General features: G+C 43.0%; 1 protein-coding gene across 1 annotated transcript in view; it reads right to left on the reverse strand.

Moving 5' to 3' along the window:
- Nucleotides 1-27134, reverse strand: part of LOC139394233 (mdm2-binding protein-like) — a 65677-nt gene that overhangs the window by 27427 nt on the left and 11116 nt on the right. Inside the window, exons 8-16 of the mRNA XM_071142255.1 lie at nucleotides 26378-26500; nucleotides 21266-21360; nucleotides 20235-20301; nucleotides 16088-16205; nucleotides 15659-15829; nucleotides 4877-4990; nucleotides 3200-3397; nucleotides 1482-1572; nucleotides 1155-1322 (exon numbers count right to left, since the gene is read on the reverse strand). Coding sequence (XP_070998356.1) covers nucleotides 1155-1322; nucleotides 1482-1572; nucleotides 3200-3397; nucleotides 4877-4990; nucleotides 15659-15829; nucleotides 16088-16205; nucleotides 20235-20301; nucleotides 21266-21360; nucleotides 26378-26500 — 1145 coding nt within the window. The remainder of the gene's footprint in view (nucleotides 1-1154; nucleotides 1323-1481; nucleotides 1573-3199; nucleotides 3398-4876; nucleotides 4991-15658; nucleotides 15830-16087; nucleotides 16206-20234; nucleotides 20302-21265; nucleotides 21361-26377; nucleotides 26501-27134) is intronic.

The raw sequence follows: 27134 nt of genomic DNA on the forward strand, positions 1-27134 counted from the left end.
ACAGAGTTACCCTAGTCTCCAGACTAACAGAGTTACCCTAGTCTCTGGACTAACAGAGTTACCCTAGTCTCCGGACTAACAGAGTTACCCTAGTCTCCAGACTAACAGAGTTACCCTAGTCTCCGGACTAACAGAGTTACCCTAGTTTCCAGACTAACAGAGTTACCCTAGTCTCCAGACAAACAGAGTTACCCTAGTCTCCAGACTAACAGAGTTACCCTAGTCTCCGGACTAACAGAGTTACCCTAGTCTCCGGACTAACAGAGTTACCCTAGTCTCCAGACTAACAGAGTTACCCTAGTCTCCAGACTAACAGAGTTACCCTAGTCTCCGGACTAACAGAGTTACCCTAGTCTCCGGACTAACAGAGTTACCCTAGTCTCCAGACTAACAGAGTTACCCTAGTCTCCGGACTAACAGAGTTACCCTAGTCTCCAGACTAACAGAGTTACCCTAGTCTCCGGACTAACAGAGTTACCCTAGTCTCCAGACTAACAGAGTTACCCTAGTCTCCGGACTAAGAGAGTTACCCTAGTCTCCGGACTAACAGAGTTACCCTAGTCTCCGGACTAACAGAGTTACCCTAGTCTCCAGACTAACAGAGTTACCCTAGTCTCCAGACTAATAGAGTTACCCTAGTCTCCGGACTAACAGAGTTACCCTAGTCTCCGGACTAACAGAGTTACCCTAGTCTCCGGACTAACAGAGTTACCCTAGTCTCTGGACTAACAGAGTTACCCTAGTCTCTGGACTAACAGAGTTACCCTAGTCTCCAGACTAATAGAGTTACTCTAGTCTCCAGACTAACAGAGTTACCCTAGTCTCTGGACTAACAAAGTTACCCTAGTCTCCAGACTAACAGAGTTACCCTAGTCTCTGGACTAACAGAGTTACCCTAGTCTCCAGACTAACAGAGTTACCCTAGTCTCCAGACTAACAGAGTTACCCTAGTCTCCAGACTAACAGAGTTACCCTAGTCTCCAGACTAACAGAGTTACCCTAGTCTCCAGACTAACAGAGGTACCCTAGTCTCCAGACTAACAGAGGTACCCTAGTCTCCAGACTAACAGAGTTACCCTAGTCTCCAGACTAACAGAGTTACCCTAGTCTCCGGACTAACAGAGTTACCCTAGTCTCCAGACTAACAGAGTTACCCTAGTCTCTGGACTAATAGAGGCTGCAGTTCTCCGGTGGGCAGGCCGTCTGGTGTGAAGTGTCTAAGCAGCTCTTTGGCATCCAGCAAGGCTGAGGTGGTTCTCTGGCCCTGGACGTCTTTAGGCCCCAGCAGACAGTCAGATGAGCTGCCAGACAGCAGACCAAACCTGTGAAGGGAGGAGACCAAAGATGAGACGGTTAAATTAGTCACGTGTGAGGAACCAAAGATACCGTCGGTCTCTCTATTCCCATAAGCCACCTTGCTTGCTTATTGTTGACGGAAGAGAGATGTGTGTACCGATGTGAAGAGCATTATTCGAGTTTACCTCAGCTTCTGACGAGTCCTCTGGAGGTTCTCATAGTTCTGCAGAACACTTCTCTCTGGCCAATCAGCATGTTGGGAGTGTTTAATGAACTCTACATTGGAATGGGGAAAGAGTCATTTTTGTTTTATCAGTCAAGGTTTCTAGAAGGAGTCCGTTTTAGAGATGGCAAATACAGTGTGTTCAGACCCCTTGACTATTTCCATATTTTGTTACGTTACAGCCTTATTCTAAAATGTATTTTTATTTTTAATCAATACCCAATAATGACAAAGCGAAAACAAGTAAAGATTTTTTTTGTGCCAAATGTATAAAAATAAAAAACAGAAATAACCGATTTACCTAACTATTAAGACCCTTTGCTATGAGACTTCGAAATTGAGTTCAGGTGTATCCTGTTTCCATTGATCATCCTTGAGACGTTTCTACAACTTGATTGGAGTCCACCTGTGGTAAATTCAATTTATTGGACATAATTTGGAAAGGCACACAGCTGTCTATATAAAGGTCCTACAGTTGACAGTGCATGTCAGAGCAAAAACCAAGCCATGAGGTCAAAGGAATTGTCTGTAGAGCTCCGAAAGGTACCAAAACATTTCTGGAGCATTGAAGGCCCCCAAGAACACCATGTCCTCCATCATTCTTAAATGAAAGAAGTTCGGAACAACCAAGACTCTTCCTAGAGCTGGCCACCCAGCCAAAATGAGCAAGGGCCTTGGTCAGGGAGGTGACCAAGAACCCAATGGCCACTCTGACAGAGCTCCAGAGTTTCTCTGTGGAGATGGGAGAATCTTTCATAAGGACAACCATCTCCGCAGCACTCCCCCAATCAAGCGTTTATAATAGTGTGGCCAAAAGGCACCTAAAGGACTCTCAAACGATGAGAAACAAGATTCACTGGTCTGATAAAAACGAGATTGAACTCTTTGGCCTGAATGCAAAATCTCACGTCTGGAGGAAACCTGTCACCATCCCTATGGTGAAGCATGGTGGTGGCAGCATCATGCTGTGGGGATGTTTTTCAGAGACAGGGACTGGGAGACTAGTTAGGATCGAGGGAAAGATGAAGAGAGCAAAGTACTGAGAGATTCTTGATGAAAATCTGCTCCAGAGCGCTCAGGACCTCAGACTGGGGCGAAGGTTCACCTTCCAACAGGACAATGACCCTAAGCAAACAGCCAAGACAATGCAGGAGTGGCTTCGGGACAAGTCTCAGAGTTTCCTTGAATGGCCCAGCCAGAGCCCGGACTTGAACCTGATCTAACATCTCTGGAGAGACCTGAAAATAGCTGTGCAGTTACGCTCCCCATCCAACCTGACAGAGCTTGAGAGGATCTGCAGAGAAAAATGTGAGAAACTCCCAAATACAGGTGTGCCAAGCTTGTAGCGTCATACCCAATAAGACTCGAGGCTGTAATCACTGCCAAAGGTGCTTCAACAAAGTACTGAGTTAAGGGTCTGAATACTTACGTAAATGTGATATTTCCATTTTATTTTTGATAAATTAGCAAACATTTCTAAAAACCAGTGTTTGCTTTGTCATTATGGGGTATTGTGTGTAGATTGATGAAGGGGGGGGAACTATTTAATCCATTTTAGAATAAGGTTGTAACGTAACAAAATGTGAAAAAAGTCAAGGGGTCTGAATACTTTCTGAATGCACTGTAAATATTACTGAGCTGTGTTACGGGGAGTAAGGAGGGACTGGAACAGCAGAATACCTGTAGTCTTCGTAGTGAGGTTCACCTCCTCTGCTCCACAGGGCTCAACTCGGAGCAGACTGGAGTCTTTAGGCAAGGTAGAGGCTTTAGGCAGGGTAGAGTCATGCATCTTGAGGTACTGTTCTCTGGCCAGGCTGAGCAAGATCTTCAGGTCATTGACTGGTATTGAAGCTGGCTTCTCTGCCTCTTCTCTACGTCCTATTCAATATGGAATAACGAGAGTAAGTAGTCAGTACGTAGCCTTGTCCGAGCAAGGATGGCCCATAAGGGCTGGAGACTCAGGTTTCTGTAGCGTGAGGCTGCTTCATGTTATTGGATGTTGAATACTGGCGGAACCACCTACCTGTCTGGCTACGATACAGACTGACTTTAATACTGGAGGAACCACCTACCTGTCTGGCTACGATACAGAGTGACTTTAATACTGGAGGAACCACCTACCTGTCTGGCTGCGATACAGACTGGCTTTAATACTGGAGGAACCACCTACCTGTCTGGCTGTGATACAGACTGACTTTAATACTGGAGGAACCACCTACCTGTCTGGCTACGATACAGAGTGACTTTAATACTGGAGGAACCACATACCTGTCTGGCTGCGATACAGACTGACTTTAATACTGGAGGAACCACCTACCTGTCTGGCTGCTACACAGACTGACTTTAATATTGGAGGAACCACCTACCTGTCTGGCTGCGATACAGACTGACTTTAATACTGGAGGAACCACCTACCTGTCTGGCTGCTACACAGACTGACTTTAATACTGGAGGAACCACCTACCTGTCTGGCTGCTACACAGACTGACTTTAATACTGGAGGAACCACCTACCTGTCTGGCTGCGATACAGACTGACTTTAATACTGGAGGAACCACCTACCTGTCTGGCTACGATACAGACTGACTTTAATACTGGAGGAACCACCTACCTGTCTGGCTGCTACACAGACTGACTTTAATACTGGAGGAACCACCTACCTGTCTGGCTGCTACACAGACTGACTTTAATACTGGAGGAACCACCTACCTGTCTGGCTACGATACAGACTGACTTTAATACTGGAGGAACCACCTACCTGTCTGGCTGCTACACAGACTTTAATACTGGAGGAACCACCTACCTGTCTGGCTGCGATACAGACTGACTTTAATACTGGAGGAACCACCTACCTGTCTGGCTACGATACAGACTGACTTTAATACTGGAGGAACCACCTACCTGTCTGGCTGCTACACAGACTGACTTTAATACTGGAGGAACCACCTACCTGTCTGGCTACGATACAGACTGACTTTAATACTGGAGGAAACACCTACCTGTCTGGCTGCTACACAGACTGACTTTAATACTGGAGGAACCACCTACCTGTCTGGCTGCTACACAGACTGACTTGCTTTATTAAACTATGCTAGATATGCTTTTTTTGTCAAATAGAATGTTCTCAATAAATTAGCTGATTAAATAAACTGCAATAAAAAAATACATTAACTAGGCTCTATTTGGTGGCAATAAAGCTCACTGCAAATGGAAAGAGTGTGCCGAGTACAGACATTTTAATATATATTCTGCGTTAGACATGATTCCGCTTGAAAAATCTTTTTTTATTTATTTTTTTATCTCAACGAGACTTACCTGGCTAAATAAAGGATGAATAAGATATGATGTTGTACTTACTCAGGCACTCCTTTAGGACCAGAGTCTGCACCTCGGCCAACTTCCTCTCCCTCTGTAGCAGCTGGTCTCCATGGAGACAGGGCAGGGAGCGCAGCCAGTCTGTAGTGGTGGAACCTGGGAGAAGAGACCAAGTGGACTCTGCTTTATCAATCAATTGGCTGAACCCTTCTCAATAACGTCAGAGAAAAGAGAAACCCGCACACTGCTCTCGCTAGTAATCACTTATTTTTATTAAAGGCCCACTGCAGTCAAAATTCAGTTTTTCCTGTGTTTTGTATGATATTGTACAACAGCTGATGAAAGTAACACTGTAAAAAAGTGTGACGTGAGATCTGTGATATTTCCTGATAGAAGCTGGTTGAAAATACAATCTACACAGGACCTTCTAAATCAACAGGTTTTGGGTAGAGTTTAATAAGGTTGAATGAAATAAGTGACATTAGTAAGAGCAGTGTTCAGGTTTCTCATCCCCCCCCCCCTGAAGTAATCACATTATTCACACGTGAAACAACATAACTCAGACGTGGGAGTTCTTTTTAGGATGTTCAATAACCTGGTAACGTGGCTTATGAGTTCAAATGAAGTTCATATGAATGGGACAACACACACGCTATCAAAGGAGACAGGGGAGTTTAATACAAGTACACTGCATTAAGGAGACAGGGGAGTTTAATACAAGCACACTGCATTAAGGAGACAGGGGAGTTTAATACAAGCACACTGCATTAAGGAGACAGGGGAGTTTAATACAAGCACACTGCATTAAGGAGACAGGGGAGTTTAATACAAGCACACTGCATTAAGGAGACAGGGGAGTTTAATACAAGCACACTGCATTAAGGAGACAAGGGGAGTTTAATAAAAGCACACTGCATTAAGGAGACAGGGGAGTTTAATACAAGCACACTGCATTAAGGAGACAGGGGAGTTTAATACAAGCACACTGCATTAAGGAGACAGGGGAGTTTAATACAAGCACACTGCATTAAGGAGACTGGGGAGTTTAATACAAGCACACTGCATTAAGGAGACAGGGGAGTTTAATACAAGCACACTGCATTAAGGAGACAAGGGGAGTTTAATACAAGCACACTGCATTAAGGAGACAGGGGAGTTTAATACAAGCACACTGCATTAAGGAGACAGGGGAGTTTAATACAAGCACACTGCATTAAGGAGACAGGGGAGTTTAATACAAGCACACTGCATTAAGGAGACAGGGGAGTTTAATACAAGCACACTGCATTAAGGAGACAGGGGAGTTTAATACAAGCACACTGCATTAAGGAGACAGGGGAGATTAATACAAGCACACTGCATTAAGGAGACAGGGGAGTTTAATACAAGTACACTGCATTAAGGAGACAGGGGAGTTTAATACAAGCACACTGCATTAAGGAGACAGGGGAGTTTAATACAAGCACACTGCATTAAGGAGACAGGGGAGTTTAATACAAGCACACTGCATTAAGGAGACAAGGGGAGTTTAATACAAGCACACTGCATTAAGGAGACAAGGGGAGTTTAATACAAGCACACTGCATTAAGGAGACAGGGGAGTTTAATACAAGCACACTGCATTAAGGAGACAGGGGAGTTTAATACAAGCACACTGCATTAAGGAGACAGGGGAGTTTAATACAAGCACACTGCATTAAGGAGACAGGGGAGTTTAATACAAGCACACTGCATTAAGGAGACAGGGGAGTTTAATACAAGCACACTGCATTAAGGAGACAGGGGAGTTTAATACAAGCACACTGCATTAAGGAGACAGGGGAGTTTAATACAAGCACACTGCATTAAGGAGACAGGGGAAGTTTAATACAAGTACACTGCATTAAGGAGACAGGGGAGTTTAATACAAGCACACTGCATTAAGGAGACAGGGGAGTTTAATACAAGCACACTGCATTAAGGAGACAGGGGAGTTTAATACAAGCACACTGCATTAAGGAGACAGGGGAAGTTTAATACAAGTACACTGCATTAAGGAGACAGGGGAGTTTAATACAAGCACACTGCATTAAGGAGACAGGGGAGTTTAATACAAGCACACTGCATTAAGGAGACAGGGGAGTTTAATACAAGCACACTGCATTAAGGAGACAGGGGAAGTTTAATACAAGCACACTGCATTAAGGAGACAGGGGAGTTTAATACAAGCACACTGCATTAAGGAGACAGGGGAGTTTAATACAAGCACACTGCATTAAGGAGACAGGGGAGTTTAATACAAGCACACTGCATTAAGGAGACAGGGGAGTTTAATACAAGCACACTGCATTAAGGAGACAGGGGAGTTTAATACAAGCACACTGCATTAAGGAGACAAGGGGAGTTTAATACAAGCACACTGCATTAAGGAGACAAGGGGAGTTTAATACAAGCACACTGCATTAAGGAGACAGGGGAGATTAATACAAGCACACTGCATTAAGGAGACAGGGGAGTTTAATACAAGCACACTGCATTAAGGAGACAGGGGAGTTTAATACAAGCACACTGCATTAAGGAGACAGGGGAGTTTAATACAAGCACACTGCATTAAGGAGACAGGGGAGTTTAATACAAGCACACTGCATTAAGGAGACAAGGGGAGTTTAATACAAGCACACTGCATTAAGGAGACAGGGGAGTTTAATACAAGCACACTGCATTAAGGAGACAGGGGAGTTTAATACAAGCACACTACATTAAGGAGACAGGGGAGTTTAATACAAGCACACTGCATTAAGGAGACAGGGGAGATTAATACAAGCACACTGCATTAAGGAGTCAGGGGAGATTAATACAAGCACACTGCATTAAGGAGACAGGGGAGTTTAATACAAGCACACTGCATTAAGGAGACAGGGGAGTTTAATACAAGCACACTGCATTAAGGAGACAGGGGAGTTTAATACAAGCACACTGCATTAAGGAGACAAGGGGAGTTTAATACAAGCACACTGCATTAAGGAGACAGGGGAGTTTAATACAAGCACACTGCATTAAGGAGACAGGGGAGTTTAATACAAGCACACTACATTAAGGAGACAGGGGAGTTTAATACAAGCACACTGCATTAAGGAGACAGGGGAGATTAATACAAGCACACTGCATTAAGGAGTCAGGGGAGATTAATACAAGCACACTGCATTAAGGAGACAGGGGAGTTTAATACAAGCACACTGCATTAAGGAGACAGGGGAGTTTAATACAAGCACACTACATTAAGGAGACAGGGGAGTTTAATACAAGCACACTGCATTAAGGAGACAGGGGAGATTAATACAAGCACACTGCATTAAGGAGTCAGGGGAGATTAATACAAGCACACTGCATTAAGGAGACAGGGGAGTTTAATACAAGCACACTGCATTAAGGAGACAGGGGAGATTAATACAAGCACACTGCATTAAGGAGACAGGGGAGTTTAATACAAGCACACTGCATTAAGGAGACAGGGGAGATTAATACAAGCACACTGCATTAAGGAGACAGGGGAGATTAATACAAGCACACTGCATTAAGGAGACAGGGGAGTTTAATACAAGCACACTGCATTAAGGAGACAGGGGAGTTTAATACAAGCACACTGCATTAAGGAGACAGGGGAGATTAATACAAGCACATTGCATTAAGGAGACAGGGGAGTTTAATACAAGCACACTGCATTAAGGAGACAGGGGAGTTTAATACAAGCACACTGCATTAAGGAGACAGGGGAGTTTAATACAAGCACACTGCATTAAGGAGACAGGGGAGTTTAATACAATCACACTGCATTAAGGAGACAGGGGAGTTTAATACAAGCACACTGCATTAAGGAGACAAGGGGAGTTTAATACAATCACACTGCATTAAGGAGACAGGGGAGTTTAATACAAGCACACTGCATTAAGGAGACAGGGGAGTTTAATACAATCACACTGCATTAAGGAGACAGGGGAGTTTAATACAATCACACTGCATTAAGGAGACAGGGGAGTTTAATACAATCACACTGCATTAAGGAGACAGGGGAGTTTAATACAAGCACATTGCATTAATTGCTGTATTTTTTATTTCACCTTTATTTAACCAGGTAGACTAGTTGAGAACACCTTTATTTAACCAGGTAGGCTAGTTGAGAACACCTTTATTTAACCAGGTAGGCTAGTTGAGAACACCTTTATTTAACCAGGTAGGCTAGTTGAGAACACCTTTATTTAACCAGGTAGGCTAGTAGAGAACACCTTTATTTAACCAGGTAGGCTAGTTGAGAACACCTTTATTTAACCAGGTAGGCTAGTAGAGAACACCTTTATTTAACCAGGTAGGCTAGTTGAGAAAACCTTTATTTAACCAGGTAGGCTAGTTGAGAACACCTTTATTTAACCAGGTAGGCTAGTTGAGAACACCTTTATTTAACCAGGTAGGCTAGTTGAGAACACCTTTATTTAACCAGGTAGGCTAGTTGAGAACACCTTTATTTAACCAGGTAGGCTAGTTGAGAACACCTTTATTTAACCAGGTAGGCTAGTTGAGAACACCTTTATTTAACCAGGTAGGCTAGTTGAGAACACCTTTATTTAACCAGGTAGGCTAGTTGAGAACACCTTTATTTAACCAGGTAGGCTAGTTGAGAACACCTTTATTTAACCAGGTAGGCTAGTTGAGAACACCTTTATTTAACCAGGTAGGCTAGTTGAGAACACCTTTATTTAACCAGGTAGACTAGTTGAGAACACCTTTATTTAACCAGGTAGGCTAGTTGAGAACACCTTTATTTAACCAGGTAGGCTAGTTGAGAACACCTTTATTTAACCAGGTAGGCTAGTTGAGAACACCTTTATTTAACCAGGTGGCCAGTTGAGAACACCTTTATTTAACCAGGTAGGCTAGTTGAGAACACCTTTATTTAACCAGGTAGGCTAGTTGAGAACACCTTTATTTAACCAGGTAGGCTAGTTGAGAACACCTTTATTTAACCAGGTGGCCAGTTGAGAACACCTTTATTTAACCAGGTAGGCTAGTTGAGAACACCTTTATTTAACCAGGTAGGCTAGTTGAGAACACCTTTATTTAACCAGGTAGGCTAGTTGAGAACACCTTTATTTAACCAGGTAGGCTAGTTGAGAACAAGCTCTCATTTACAACTGCGACCTGGCCAAGAATAAAGCAAAGCAGTTCGACAAATACAACGACACAGAGTTACACATGGAGTAAAACAAACATACAGTCAATAATACAGTAGAAAAATGAGTCTATATACAGTGTGAGCAAATGAGGTGAGATAAGGGAGGTAAAGGCAAAAAAGGCCATGGTGGCGACGTAAATACAATATAGCAAGTAAAACACTGGAATGGTAGATTTGCAGTGGGAGAATGTGAAAAGTTGAAATAGAAATAATGGGGTGCAAAGGAGCTAAATAAATAAATACAGTAGGGAAAGAGGTAGTTGTTTGGGCTAAATTATAGATGGGCTATGTACAGGTGCAGTAATCTGTGAGCTGCTCTGACAGCTGATGCTTAAAGCTAGTGAGGGAGATAAGTGTTTCCAGTTTTATTAATCAATGAAGATTGAAAAAACAATCAATCAGTTTGGCCTTCTGGGTTGACTCACCCTTTCTCAATAAATTGACACATGACTCATGAATTCATATTAGGTCTACATTAATTAACATTACTTGAACTCTATAAAACTTTAATCTAATTCGAATTCATATTTTTTTAACTGCATTGTTGGTTAAGGGGCTTGTAAGTAAGCATTTCCCTGTAAGGTCTACTACACCTGTTGTATTCAGCATTTCCCTGTAAGGTCTACTACACCTGTTGTATTCAGCATTTCACTGTAAGGTCTACTACATCTGTTGTATTCAGCATTTCACTGTGGGGTCTACTACACCTGTTGTATTCAGCATTTCACTGTAAGGTCTACTACATCAGTTGTATTCAGCATTTCACTGTAAGGTCTACTACACCTGTTGTATTCAGCATTTCACTGTAAGGTCTACTACACCTGTTGTATTCAGCATTTCACTGTAAGGTATACTACACCTGTTGTATTCAGCATTTCCCTGTAAGGTCTACTACACCTGTTGTATTCAGCATTTCACTGTAAGGTCTACTACACCTGTTGTATTCAGCATTTCCCTGTAAGGTCTACTACACCTGTTGTATTCAGCATTTCACTGTAAGGTCTACTACACCTGTTGTATTCAGCATTTCACTGTAAGGTCTACTACACCTGTTGTATTCAGCATTTCACTGTAAGGTCTACTACGCCTGTTGTATTCAGCATTACACTAAGGTCTACTACACCTGTTGTATTCAGCATTTCACTGTGAGGTCTACTACACCTGTTGTATTCAGCATTTCACTGTAAGGTCTACTACACCTGTTGTATTCAGCATTTCACTGTAAGGTCTACTACACCTGTTGTATTCAGCATTTCCCTGTAAGGTCTACTACACCTGTTGTATTCAGCATTTCCCTGTAAGGTCTACTACACCTGTTGTATTCAGCATTTCACTGTAAGGTCTACCTACACCTGTTGTATTCAGCATTTCACTGTAAGGTCTACTACACCTGTTGTATTCAGCATTTCCCTGTAAGGTCTACTACACCTGTTGTATTCAGCATTTCCCTGTAAGGTCTACTACACCTGTTGTATTCAGCATTTCACTGTAAGGTCTACTACACCTGTTGTATTCAGCATTTCACTATAAGGTCTACTACACCTGTTGTATTCAGCATTTCACTGTAAGGTCTACTACACCTGTTGTATTCAGCATTTCACTGTAAGGTCTACTACACCTGTTGTATTCAGCATTTCACTGTAAGGTCTACCTACACCTGTTGTATTCAGCATTTCACTGTAAGGTCTACTACACCTGTTGTATTCAGCATTTCACTGTAAGGTCTACTACACCTGTTGTATTCGGTGCATGTGACGAAAAACATTTGATTTGATTCTGAAGTTCCAAATGGACTGATAGGGTATCTACTATGCACTGCAGTGACTGAGGCTCGACTTAGGCCCAAATGGACTGATTGGGTATCTACCATGCACTGCAGTGACTGAGGCTCGACTTAGGCCCAAATGGACTGATAGGTTAACTACTATGCACTGCAGTGACTGAGGCTCGACTTAGGCCCAAATGGACTGATAGGGTATCTACTATGCACTGCAGTGACTGAGGCTCGACTTAGGCCCAAATGGACTGACAGGGTATCTACTATGCACTGCAGTGACTGAGGCTCGACTTAGGCCCAAATGGACTGATAGGGTATCTACTATGCACTGCAGTGACTGAGGCTCGACTTAGGCCCAAATGGACTGACAGGGTATCTACTATGCACTGCAGTGACTGAGGCTCGACAGGCCCAAATGGACTGATAGGGTATCTACTATGCACTGCAGTGACTGAGGCTCGACTTAGGCCCAAATGGACTGACAGGGTATCTACTATGCACTGCAGTGACTGAGGCTCGACTTAGGCCCAAATGGACTGATAGGGTAACAACTATGCACTGCAGTGACTGAGGCTCGACTTAGGTCCAAATGAACTGATAGGGTATCTACTATGCACTACAGTGACTTTGAGGTTTGACTTAGGCCCAAATTGATTTTTTAATCTCTAGCCTATTCTTCACGGCTAATTACACCTTTAATACACAACCTCCAAATAATGCAACTGCTTCTAATTAATATTAAAGCATTTTGGTCGTATTAGTCTCTTCACTTTAGGCCCGAGACTCTTTCTGCCTTGAACCTGTTTCATCAAAGTTCTCAGAGAGTCGTATAAGAATGACAGAGAAAGCAAAACAGAGTGGGAGAGAGAGAGAGAGAGAGAGAGAGAGAGAGCGAGAGAGAGAGCGAGAGAGAGAGAGAGAGAGGGGGAGGGAGGGTGAGAGAGAGAGAGAGAGAGAGAGAGAGAGAGAGAGAGGGGGGAGAGAGAGAGAGAGAGGGAGAGAGAGAGGGGGGGAGAGAGAGAGAGGGGGAGAGATGGAGAGAGAGAGATAGAGAGAGAGAGGGGGAGAGAGGGAGAGAGAGAGAGAGAGAGAGAGGGGGAGGGAGGGTGAGAGAGAGAGAGAGAGAGAGAGAGAGAGGGGGGAGAGAGAGAGAGAGAGGGAGAGAGAGAGAGGGGGGGAGAGAGAGAGAGGGGGAGAGAGGGAGAGAGAGAGAGAGAGAGAGAGAGAGAGGGGGAGAGAGGGAGAGAGAGAGAGAGAGAGAGAGAGGGGGAGGGAGGGTGAGAGAGAGAGAGAGAGAGAGAGAGAGAGAGAGAGAGAGAGAGAGGGGAGAGAGAGAGAGAGAGGGGGAGAGAGAGGGGGAGAGAGAGGGAGAGAGAGAGAGAGAGAGAGAGAGGGGAGAGAGAGAGAGAGAGGGGGAGAGAGAGGGGGAGAGAGAGGGAGAGAGAGAGAGAGGGGGGAGAGAGAGAGAGGGGGAGAGAGGGAGAGCGAAACAGAAAAAAATGGAGAACAGAACGGCAGGGCCTTTTATGAACTATTGCTTGTTCCTCCATTTTGTTCTCTTTCAGATGGTTCATGAGTCAAGGTTTTTTCCTTAAGGTCTCTATATAATAAACTCCTACAGAGAGCGAAGGGAACAGGAAGACCTTTCAGGCACTATTGCTTCTTCCACCATTTTGTTATGTTCTCTTTGAGAATGAAAATGCCACATGAGAGTCGGTGTATAAAATAACCATTCTGACGCTTTAATCTTTGAAGGTACTCAGAGTGAGGGTCATTAAAGTCAGAAAGAGAGGGAACAATTCTTTCACCATGTTATGTTCTCTTTCAGAAAATAAATTCTACATGAAAGTTGGTGTAAAAGAAAACAAACTCTTTGTAAGTCTCTCTGGATAAGAGCCTCTGTTTAACTGCATGAAATATATTTTAAAAGTACAACATCTTTCTTCTTTTGGGGCATTTCATAACGGAACAAAATGTGCTCTCTGGATGAACGTGGAAGCCTGCATGCTTTATACTGTACAGAGTACAACAGGCTGTTACAGCATGCTCCCAGTTCACAGGGCTTAACACAGCAGGGGGAGGGAGAGAGGGAAGAGAGGAAAGGGAGAGAGAGGGAAGAGAGAGAGAGGAAAGAGAGAGAGAGAGGAAAGGGAGAGGAAATAGAGAGAGAGAGGAAAGAGAGAGAGAGGAAAGAGAGAGAGGAAAGAGAGAGCGAGGAAAGAGTGTGAGGAAAGAGAGAGAAAAGAGAGGGAAGGAAGAGAAAGAGGAAAGAGACAGGAAAGAGAGAGAGGAAAGAGAGAGAGGAAAGCGAGAGAGAGGAAAGAGACAGGAAAGAGAGAGAGAGAGGAAAGAGACAGGAAAGAGAGAGAGGAAAGCGAGAGAGAGGAAAGAGAGAGAGGAAAGCGAGAGAGAGGAAAGAGGCATAGGAAAGAGAGGAAAGAGGCATAGGAAAGAGAGAGAGAGGAAAGAGACAGGAAAGAGAGAGCGAGGAAAGAGACAGGAAAGAGAGAGAGGAAAGAGACAGAGGAAAGAGAGAGAGGAAAGAGACAGAGGAAAGCGAGAGAGGAAAGAGACAGGAAAGAGAGAGCGAGGAAAGAGACAGGAAAGAGAGAGCGAGGAAAGAGACAGGAAAGAGAGAGAGGAAAGAGACAGAGGAAAGAGAGAGAGGAAAGAGACAGGAAAGAGAGAGAGGAAAGAGACAGGAAAGAGAGAGAGGAAAGAGACAGGAAAGAGAGAGAGGAAAGAGACAGGAAAGAGAGAGAGGAAAGAGACAGGAAAGAGACAGGAAAGAGAGAGCGAGGAAAGAGACAGGAAAGAGAGAGAGGAAAGAGACAGAGGAAAGAGAGAGAGGAAAGAGACAGAGGAAAGCGAGAGAGAGGAAAGAGACAGGAAAGAGAGAGAGAGGAAAGAGACAGGAAAGAGAGAGAGAGGAAAGAGAGAGAGAGGAAAGAGGCAGAGGAAAGAGAGAGAGAGGAAAAAGGCAGAGGAAAGAGAGAGAGAGGAAAAAGAGAGAGGAAAGAGAGAGAGAGAGGAAAGAGAGGGAAGGAAGAGAAAGAGGAAAGAGAGGAAAGAGAGAGAGGAAAGAGAGAGAGGAAAGAGAGGAAAGAGAGAGAGGAAAGAGAGAGAGGAAAGAGAGAGAGAGGAAAGAGACAGAGGAAAGAGAGAGAGGAACAAGAGAGAGAGGAAAAAGAGATAGAGCAGGGTTCCCCAACTGGAGGCCCGCGGGTGGTTTTATTTTGGCCCCCCTTATTTCATTTAAAATAAATGATTGGACATAAGACTGTAAAAACACCAGCAAATCAGCTCCAAGTTATTTTAATTTAGGAAATCTGTTCCCAAGTATTGGCACGCATAATAGAGAGGTATGTGATCTTATGCAAATGTAAGCAAGGCTTGAAATGATTATGTTTTAGTCAAATATTATATCTGTTTGGGATTCTTGCAGTCAATTTGCAGTCTACAAATCATTTATAATTACATTCTATACATAACTTTCAAGTATAAATGCCTTGGGTTATTCTACCATTTTCAAATGAATAAAACTAGACTGAGTGTTACGAAATGGAGAGGTAGATAAAAGCATCAGCTAGCTAGAGGGATTCTTCTTGTCCTTTTCAACTTCCGTGGCGACTGAAGAAGGCACCGCCTTAGACCCTAGGACCAGTAAATGACCTCAAAGAGAGAAGGCCTCTGAGCCAGTCTTTAAAGACTGCTGGATACCATGCTGACAGTCATACTGTCCGTGATATTGACAGGTAAGTCACCGATCATAATGTAAACAACACTTCATATCAGAGTAGATCTTTTTTTTTGGTCACCATTTCTATTTTAAGTTTCTTACCTGAAGACGACACAGAATTCTCTTTCAGAAGCCCATTGACGGTTGCCATGGCAGCGGCTCCATTGATCTGATTGGCTGAGTGTATCAGGCGGGCCTTGCAGCCTCCGCCCTCTGACCCCTGGACCAACAGGAAGTAGTGTCCGCTCTCACCCTTCACCTCCACATATGGAACTATGGCAAACCAAATAGGTCAAAATGAGTTGAAAATAAAGAACACACATCCAGATTATATGTAGAGAAAAGGTCATAGGAGGGAAGTTTATATAGTATAAAGACTGTCTTGGTTCTCCTTGTTGCCTTGATTCTGGTTGTTTAAATATTTATAGTCCCAAAACAGTTAGTTTTGTGACGGTCGATCCAGGACCAACACGGAGACAATCCCTTTTCTCACACGTGGGCTGTAGCTGACGATCCACATACAGTACCTACCAGGCAGGGTCTTGGGTCTCTTAGACATGAAGTCCTTCCACTTCTGGGAGCTGAGCTGAGAGGCAGGGGGTAGAGCCATGGAGCTGACCGTACAGGATAGAGAGAACAGTGCCCCTACCTGGAGTATAAACCAAATGTGTAAACCAAACGCACCTCAAATCATTATTTGACATATCTCGAGCTTGGAACTAGAAGGTTCTATGTGCAGAAAGATGATTCTGAGAGAATTTGCTTTAAAGTTCTGAATCCTAATTGCTTTGAATGGTGTCAACTATTTTTGAATTTTATTATTTTGAACGTAACAACATGTATTGGGGTATTTATAGTACCATATAGGTAGTGAACAAGGCTATGTCAATAACTACATTTCCACACAAATGCAGATTGAACCTTAGTTAACCCAAGTTCTCCATTTGCATTCGCCCCATGGCTATACTACTACTACTACTACTACTGCTACTACTACTGTTACTACTACTACTACTGTTACTACTACTACTACTGTTACTACTACTACTGTTACTACTACTACTACTGTTACTACTACTACTGTTACTACTACTACTACTACTACTACTACTACTGTTACTACTACTACTACTACTGTTACTACTACTGCTACTACTACTACTACTGTTACTACTACTACTGTTACTACTGTTACTACTACTACTGTTACTACTACTACTACTACTACTGTTACTACTACTACTACTACTGTTACTACTACTGCTACTACTACTGTTACTACTACTACTACTGTTACTACTACTACTGTTACTACTACTACTACTACTACTGTTACTACTACTACTACTACTACTGTTACTACTACTACTACTACTACTACTGTTACTACTACTACTACTACTACTGTTACTACTACTACTACTACTGTTACTACTACTGCTACTACTACTGTTACTACTACTACTACTGTTACTACTACTACTGTTACTACTACTACTACTGTTACTACTACTGCTACTACTACTACTACTGTTACTACTACTGCTACTACTACTGTTACTACTACTACTACTGTTACTACTACTACTGTTACTACTACTACTACTGTTACTACTACTACTACTACTACTGTTACTACTACTACTACTACTGTTACTACTACTACTGCTGCTGCTGCTACTGGTACTACTGCTACTACTACTACTACTACTACTACTACTACTGTTACTACTACTGCTACTACTACTGTTATTACTACTACTGTTACTACTACTACTACTGTTACTACTACTACTACTACTGTTACTACTACTACTACTACTGCTACTACTACTACTGCTACTACTACTACTGTTACTACTACTACTGTTACTACTACTACTACTACTACTGTTACTACTACTACTGTTACTACTACTACTACTACTACTGTTACTACTACTACTACTGTTACTACTACTACTGTTACTACTACTACTACTGTTACTACTACTACTACTGTTACTACTACTGTTACTACTACTACTACTACTACTACTGTTACTACTACTGCTACTACTACTACTACTGTTACTACTACTGCTACTACTACTGTTACTACTACTACTACTGGTACTACTGCTACTACTACTACTACTACTACTACTGCTGCTACTACTACTACTACTGTTACTACTACTACTACTGTTACTACTACTACTACTACTACTACTACTGTTACTACTACTACTACTACTGTTACTACTACTACTACTACTACTACTACTACTACTACTGTTACTACTACTACTACTGTTACTACTACTACTACTACTACTACTACTGTTACTACTACTACTACTACTGTTACTACTACTACTACTACTGTTACTACTACTGTTACTACTACTACTACTACTACTACTGTTACTACTACTGCTACTACTACTACTACTGTTACTACTACTGCTACTACTACTGTTACTACTACTACTACTGGTACTACTGCTACTACTACTACTACTACTACTACTGCTGCTACTACTACTACTACTGTTACTACTACTACTACTGTTACTACTACTACTACTACTACTACTACTGTTACTACTACTACTACTACTACTACTACTACTACTACTACTACTACTACTACTGTTACTACTACTACTGTTACTACTACTGCTACTACTACTACTACTACTACTGCTACTACTGTTACTACTACTACTGCTACTACTACTGTTACTACTACTACTGTTACTACTACTACTGTTACTACTACTACTGTTACTACTGTTACTACTACTACTGTTACTACTACTACTACTACTACTACTGTTACTACTACTACTGTTACTACTACTGCTACTACTGTTACTACTGTTACTACTACTACTACTACTACTGTTACTACTACTACTACTACTACTACTACTACTACTACTACTACTACTACTGTTACTACTGCTACTACTACTGTTACTACTACTACTGCTACTACTACTACTGTTACTACTACTACTACTGTTACTACTACTACTACTACTACTGTTACTACTGCTACTACTACTGCTACTACTGTTACTACTACTACTACTGCTACTACTGTTACTACTACTACTACTACTACTGTTACTACTACTACTACTACTACTGTTACTACTACTACTACTACTACTGTTACAACTACTACTACTACTACTACTGTTACTACTACTACTACTACTACTGTTACTACTGCTACTACTACTACTGCTACTACTGTTACTACTACTACTGTTACTACTACTACTACTGCTACTACTACTACTACTACTGCTACTACTACTGTTACTACTACTACTACTACTGTTACTACTACTACTACTACTACTGTTACTACTACTACTACTACTACTACTGTTACTACTACTACTACTGTTACTACTACTACTACTACTAATGGTACTACTACTACTACTACTACTGTTACTACTACTACTGCTACTACTGTTACTACTACTACTGCTACTACTACTGTTACTACTACTACTGTTACTACTACTACTGTTACTACTACTACTGTTACTACTGTTACTACTACTACTACTACTACTACTACTACTACTACTACTACTGTTACTACTGCTACTACTACTGTTACTACTACTACTGTTACTACTACTGCTACTACTGTTACTACTGTTACTACTACTACTACTACTACTGTTACTACTACTACTACTAATACTACTACTACTACTACTACTACTACTACTGTTACTACTGCTACTACTACTGTTACTACTACTACTGCTACTACTACTACTGTTACTACTACTACTACTGTTACTACTACTACTACTACTACTGTTACTACTGCTACTACTACTGCTACTACTGTTACTACTACTACTACTGCTACTACTGTTACTACTACTACTACTACTACTGTTACTACTACTACTACTACTACTGTTACTACTACTACTACTACTACTACTGTTACTACTACTACTACTACTACTACTACTACTACTACTGTTACTACTACTACTACTACTACTGTTACTACTGCTACTACTACTACTGCTACTACTGTTACTACTACTACTGTTACTACTACTACTACTGCTACTACTACTACTACTACTACTGCTACTGTTACTACTACTACTACTACTACTGTTACTACTACTACTACTACTATTACTGTTACTACTACTACTACTACTACTACTGTTACTACTACTACTACTGTTACTACTACTACTACTACTAATGGTACTACTACTACTACTACTACTGTTACTACTACTACTGCTACTACTACTACTGCTACTACCTCGAGCTTGGAACTAGAAGGTTCTATGTGCAGAAAGATGATTCTGAGAGAATTTGTTTGAAAGTTCTGAATACTAATTGGTTCGAATGGTGTCAACTATTTTTGAATTTTATTATTTTGAACGTAACAACATGTATTGGGGTATTTATAGTACCATATAGGTAGTGAACAAGGCTATGTCAATAACTACATTTCCACACAAATGCAGATTGAACCTTATAGTCCCAAGTTCTCCATTTGCATTCGCCCCATGGCTTCTTCTTCTACTTCTACTTCTACTACTACTACTACTACTACTACTACTACAACAACAACAACATAGTCACAGTATATTGAGTCACACACTGGAGTAGTACTGACTGATTGATGTACCTTTCCAGACAGTGATCTGAACTGATCAAGGAGCCGTTTATCTCTCAGTGATTTGGAGGATAGTTCTCTGTCGTGATTGGTCAAGGGATGTAGAACACTGGGGAGGATGTATCTAGCTGTTTCTTATTGGCTTTCATAAACTGGCTGGGTCGAGCCCTGAATGCTCATTGGCTGACAGCCGTGGTATATCACAGGTATGACAAAACATATATTTTAACTGCTTTAATCAGGTTGGTAACCAGTTTATAATAGCAATAAAGCACTTTGAAGGTTTGTGGTATATTGCCAATATACGGCAGGTAGCCTAGTGGTTAGAGCGTTGGGCCAGTAACCGAAAGGTTGCTAGATCGAATCCCTGAGCTGACAAGGTACAAAATCTGTCGTTCTGCCCCTGAACAAGGCAGTTAACACACTGTTCCTAGGCCGTCATTTTGAATAAGAATGTGTTCTTAACTGACTTGCCTAGTTAAATAAAGGTTAAATAAAGGTTAAATAAATAAATATACCACGGCTAAGGGATGTAACCAGGCACTCTGCGTTGCGTCACGCAAAGAAAAGCCTTTAGCCGTGATATATTGGCTATATACCACACCCCCCCGGGCCTTATTGCTTAATTATACTGTACATGACAAGTGTGAAACACTGGGGAGATGTATCCAGCTATTTCACATTGCCTTTTATACTGTAAGGCTTGATCTGTTATTACTTCACACAATGACAGTAGAACAAGATAATGTTCAGTCTACATGGAGAGACAGTCACATGAGACCTGGCTAATCATTATCCATGAACAAAGTTCATTATCCCCAAACCAGTTTCAAGGGTAAACCTGTTCAGAGAGTAAATAAATGACCATGTCTGTAGCCTGACTTCCAGCGTGACTGTCTAGCAGGTCACATACAACTGTAACATTCTGGAAAGTCCCTTCCCTTAAACCAGCTATGTGGTTAAATATCTCCAGTTTATAGATCTGAGAGGAACAGTTTATCTGAGATGTGGACACCTCAGTCATCAGCTGATGTGAAGGATACAGGTGTAACTCTGTGCTGGAGCGGAGGAAGCTGGGAATATCTGACACCGTCACCAACTGAACCAGGTCTAGAACAGACCGGAAGTAATGGAACACCTGGAGAAAGAGGGGAGGAGAGGAGAGGAGAGGAGAGGAGGAGGCTTTAGATTTATATATTACCGTAAAGCTGATATTATACACACAACACAAGCGGAAGCCGTTATGCTGATATTCAGTTGGCATGTTTCAGTACTTTCATTGGCCTCTAACTTTACAGCAAGGTCAGCTTTGTTCAACGACTGTATCAGGTATTATCAGACTGTGTGTGTAGCTAGGCCAGTTTAATAAGTAGCTGGCATAGCTTTCACCCCATCAGCTCCCCCCCCTCTCTCCCTCTCTCTGGCCCGGGATTAGCTCCACATCCCATTTCCCAAACAAGGGACAGAGACAGCTCCTTCACAGGTCACCGTATAGAGATAGAATTCCATCGATGCAAAGGCTGCTTTCTGCTTTTCTCCTCAACCTCAGCCTTGCAAACTAAGAGTAGAAACTACCTAAATACTTTCATTAATAGCAACTCCAAGTAGGCCTAAAGCTAAGCTTCCTGAAAGTGCAGTAATGCATCTGCTTTAGGATGAGTCACATCTAAATACAGACATGGAGTTACAGCTGGCCTGGCCTGGGAGTTACAGCTGGCCTGGCCTGGGAGTTACAACTGGCCTGGCCTGGGAGTTACAACTGGCCTGGCCTGGGAGTTACAACTGGCCTGGCCTGGGAGTTACAACTGGCCTGGCCTGGCAGTTACAGCTGGCCTGGGAGTTACAACTGGCCTGGGAGTTACAACTGGCCTGGGAGTTACAACTGGCCTGGGAGTTACAGCTCTGCCTTTGAGTTCACACAGAGGTTCTCTGGTGGGAATTGTCAGGAGCGAGGGGAGGCAAGAGGGGATTGGACATATGGTCCTGGGTTCTCTGAGAGGTGAATTCTTCATAGAGGGAGCAGCCAGGCCAGGTCCACTGACTACTATAGAGCCTTCTCCATTATCATACCAGGCCCACTGACTACTATAGTGCCTTCTCCATTATCATACCAGGCCCACTGACTACTATAGAGCCTTCTCCATTATCATACCAGGCCCACTGACTACTATAGAGCCTTCTCCATTATCATGCCAAGCCCACTGACTACTATAGAGCCTTCTCCATTATCATGCCAAGCCCACTGACTACTATAGAGCCTTCTCCATTATCATGCCAAGCCCACTGACTACTATAGAGCCTTCTCCATTATCATACAAGGCCCACTGACTACTATAGAGCCTTCTCCATTATCATACAAGGCCCACTGACTATTATAGAGCCTTCTCCATTATCATGTCAGGCCCACTGACTACTATAGAGCCTTCTCCATTATCATGCCAGGCCCACTGACTACTATAGAGCCTTCTCCATTATCATACAAGGCCCACTGACTATTATAGAGCCTTCTCCATTATCATACCAGGCCCACTGACTACTATAGAGCCTTCTCCATTATCATGTCAGGCCCACTGATTACTATAGAGCCTTCTCCATTATCATGCCAGGCCCACTGATTACTATAGAACCTTCTCCATTATCATACCAGGCCCACTGATTACTATAGAGCCTTCTCCATTATCATGCGAGGCCCACTGACTACTATAGAGCCTTCTCCATTATCATACCAGGCCCACTGATTACTATAGAGCCTTCTCCATTATCATGCCAGGCCCACTGACTACTATAGAGCCTATATACACAGTACACCACACACACCATATCCCCTATCTAGTACACCACACACACCATATCCCCTATCTAGTACACCACACACACCATATCCCCTATCTAGTACACCACACACACCATATCCCCTATCTAGTACACTACACACACCATATCCCCTATCCAGTACACCACACACACACACCATATCCCCTATCCAGTACACCACACACACCATATCCCCTATCTAGTACACTACACACACCATATCCCCTATCCAGTACACCACACACACCATATCCCCTATCTAGTACACCATATCCCCTATACACACAGTACATCCCACACACCATATCCCCTATCTAGTACACCACACACACCATATCCCCTATCCACACCGTACACTACACACACCATATCCCCTATCTAGTACACCACACACACCATATCCCCTAAACACACAGTACAGCACATCCCCTATATAGTGCACTACTCAGACACCCTATTCCCTACAGGACACTACACACACCATATGCCCTATCTAGTACACTACACACACCATATGCCCTATATAGTACACTACACACACCATATGCCCTATATAGTACACTACACACACCATATCCCCTAAACACACAGTACACCACATCCCCTATATAGTGCACTACTCAGACACCCTATTCCCTACAGGACACTACACACACCATATGCCCTATATAGTACACTACACACATCCTATCCCCTATATAGTACACTACACACATCCTATCCCCTATATAGTACACTACACACCCTATCCCCTATATAGTACACTACACACATCCTATCCCCTATATAGTACACTACACACACCATATAGTACATTACACACCCTATCCCCTATATAGTACACTACACACATCCTATCCCCAATATAGTACACTACACACCCTATCCCCTATATAGTACACTACACACACCCTATCCCCTATATAGTACACTACACACACCCTATCCCCTATATAGTGCACTACACACATCCTATCCCCTATATAGTACACTACACACCCTATCCCCTATATAGTACACTACACACACCCTATCCCCTATATAGTACACTACACACACCCTATATAGTGCACTACCTTGAACCTCCTCCACCACAACACCCACCTCTCTCCTTCAGTTCCACAGAGACAACAGATGGTTAGTCATGGTCTCAACAACACCATAAACACAGAACACGAGCACAATTACTTTTACTACAATCACACTCTCCCAGAACCACAATAATCATCATCATAGATACTATACTGCCTGGCACGGAACGAAAAGGAATTTAACTAGCTAATCAATATGGGTGTTGTAAATCAGCTGTGTGTACCACGAGTAAACAGTCCAGGAGTTTAATAACTGAGCGTGTGTGTGTGTGTGTGTGTGTGTGTGTGTGTGTGTGTGTGTGTGTGTGTGTCCATCGCTACATAGAACAGCCATGATTCATCTGTAGTGGAAAACTCATTAGAGCAACACTCTGGTTTTTATGACAGCAGAGCCTGGAGCGGAGAGACAGCAACATGGACACTAACTGAGCTCACTCCCTCCCTCGCTCTCTCTCCCCCTTTCTGTCTCTCTCTCTGTTTCTCCCCCTCTCTCTCTGTTTCTCCCTCTCTCTCTCTGTTTCTCCCCCTCTCTCTCTGTTTCTCCCTCCCTCTCTCTGTTTCTCCCTCCCTCTCTCTGTTTCTCCCTCCCTCTCTCTGTTTCTCCCTCCCTCTCTCTGTTTCTCCCTCCCTCTCTCTGTTTCTCCCTCCCTCTCTGTTTCTCTCTCTCTCTCTCTCTGTTTCTTTCTCTCTCTCTCTGTTTCTCCCTCTCTCTCTCTCTGTTTCTCCCTCTCTCTCTCTCTGTTTCTCCCTCTCTCTCTCTCTGTTTCTCCCTCTCTCTCTCTGTTTCTCCCTCTCTCTCTCTGTTTCTCCCTCTCTCTCTCTCTGTTTCTCCCTCTCTCTCTCTCTCTCTGTTTCTTTCTCTCTCTCTCTCTCTGACAGAAACACCAACCGTGTTAGATGGCTGAAGCTAAATAAGTTATTTGTATTTTATTAAGCAGTGTTTTATTGAAAAAGTGTGATTTGTGGATGTTTGAACACCTTAAGGGTGAGTCTGCTTTTAACCCCTAAAACAACTGATTTTATTAAAAGCTGTGTAAAAACATGTGTTCTTATTTGGCAGTGTCTCCGTGAGTAAAGATGCTTACTCTGGTGGCAGGACAGTGAGTCAGTAGCTAGTAGAACTGGAAGGTTGGAGGTAGGGTAGGACAGTGAGTCAGTATCAGACAGAACTGGAAGGTTGGAGGTAGGGTAGGACAGTGAGTCAGTAGCAGACAGAACTGGAAGGTTGGAGGTAGGGTAGGGTAGGACAGTGAGTCAGTATCAGACAGAACTGGAAGGTTGGAGGTAGGGTAGGACAGTGAGTCAGTAGCTAGTAGAACTGGAAGGCTGGAGGTAGGGTAGGACAGTGAGTCGGTAGTAGACAGAACTGGAAGGTTGGAGGTAGGGTAGGACAGTGAGTCAGTAGCTAGTAGAACTGGAAGGCTGGAGGTAGGGTAGGACAGTGAGTCAGTAGCTGACAGTGGCCAGACTACAGTGGCACACTAGTTGTCTGGTTAGTCAGGGGAGGATAGGATAGGACTACTCACCTCCGACTGTAGATTGTGGTCAGAGTTGGTCTGGGAGGGAAGGATATGTTAGGATAGGATAAGGTGGGGTTGGATAGGGTGGGGTAGGATAGAATAAGGTGGGGTAGGTTAGGGTGGGGTAGGATGAGGTGGGGTAGGATCGGGTGGGGTAGGATAGGATAAGGTGGGGTAGGATAGGATAGGGTGGGGTAGGATAGGATAAGGTGAGGTAGTATAGGATAGGGTGGGGTAGGATAAGGTGGGGTAGGATAAGGTGGGGTAGGATAAGGTGAGGTAGGATAGGATAAGGTGGGGTAGGATAGGATAAGGTGGGATAGGATAGGGTGGGGTCGGATAGGATAAGGTGGGATAGGATAGGATAAGGTGGGGTCGGATAGGATAGGATAAGGTGGGGTAGGATCGGGTGGGGTAGGATAGGATACGGTGGGGTGGGGTAGGATAGGGTGGGGTAGGATAAGGTGGGGTAGGATCGGGTGGGGTAGTATAGGATAGGGTGGTGTAGGATAAGGTGGGGTAGGATAAGGTGAGGTAGGATAGGGTGGGGTAGGATAGGATAAGGTGGGGTAGTATAGGATAAGGTGGGGTAGTATAGGATAGGATGGGGTAGGATAAGGTGAGGTAGGATAGGGTGGGGTAGGGTAGGATAAGGTGGGGTAGGATCGGATAGGGTGGGGTAGGTTCGGGTGGGGTAGGATAGGATAAGGTGGGGGGTAGGACTACTCACCTCTGAGTGTAGCTTGTGGTCAGAGTTGTTATGGGATCCTGGATCAGAAGGCAGCAGGCTGTACCATGTCTCTCTATCCTGGGCTCGGAGGGAGAAGCCTTCAAACCTCACCTCAGAGGCAAACTGTTAGACAGCACAGGAGAGAAATCAATAGGACAGCATCGTTAGTGAACTCAAACTGTTTAGACAGCACAGGAGAGAAATCAATAGGACAGCATCGTTAGCGAACTCAAACTGGGTTTCCATTTTAGAAAAGAGATTTCCCAAGACAGCCTGTTCTCACTGTAATCAATACACAAGACATTTTAAGAGAGTTGAAGCTAATTTACTGCATTTCTATACCATTTTTTTTATTTAAAAATGATATTTTGGAGAGCAGCAAAAATGACCCCTGCCTTTATCACATTGGTTGAGAGATTAGTGTTTTTTGAGGTCGGTTCAGTTTCATTACAAAAACAACAACAAAAAAATTATCACAATTTTAAACATGCACTACGCAATCTGTGGGTTGAATGCTGGAACTCAGAATAAAACAATTCCTAAAATTCCCATGACTGCCCATTAATGATTCACATTACTTTAATGTTTTTTTCAGTCGTCTATATTACATTGGCTTTTTTTGATGACTATAATTTCATTCCGTCACCATCTCATCTCTATAGAGCCTTTGCTGCCTCACAAAATCAAAATGTTATTAGTTCTTTCAAGGAAATAAGGCTTGTATGACTGCTGAATACCAACTATCAATCACTTAGAT

The sequence above is a fragment of the Oncorhynchus clarkii genome, unplaced genomic scaffold (genome assembly GCF_045791955.1).
Source record: "Oncorhynchus clarkii lewisi isolate Uvic-CL-2024 unplaced genomic scaffold, UVic_Ocla_1.0 unplaced_contig_9596_pilon_pilon, whole genome shotgun sequence".
In the NCBI taxonomy this organism is placed as follows: domain Eukaryota; kingdom Metazoa; phylum Chordata; class Actinopteri; order Salmoniformes; family Salmonidae; genus Oncorhynchus; species Oncorhynchus clarkii.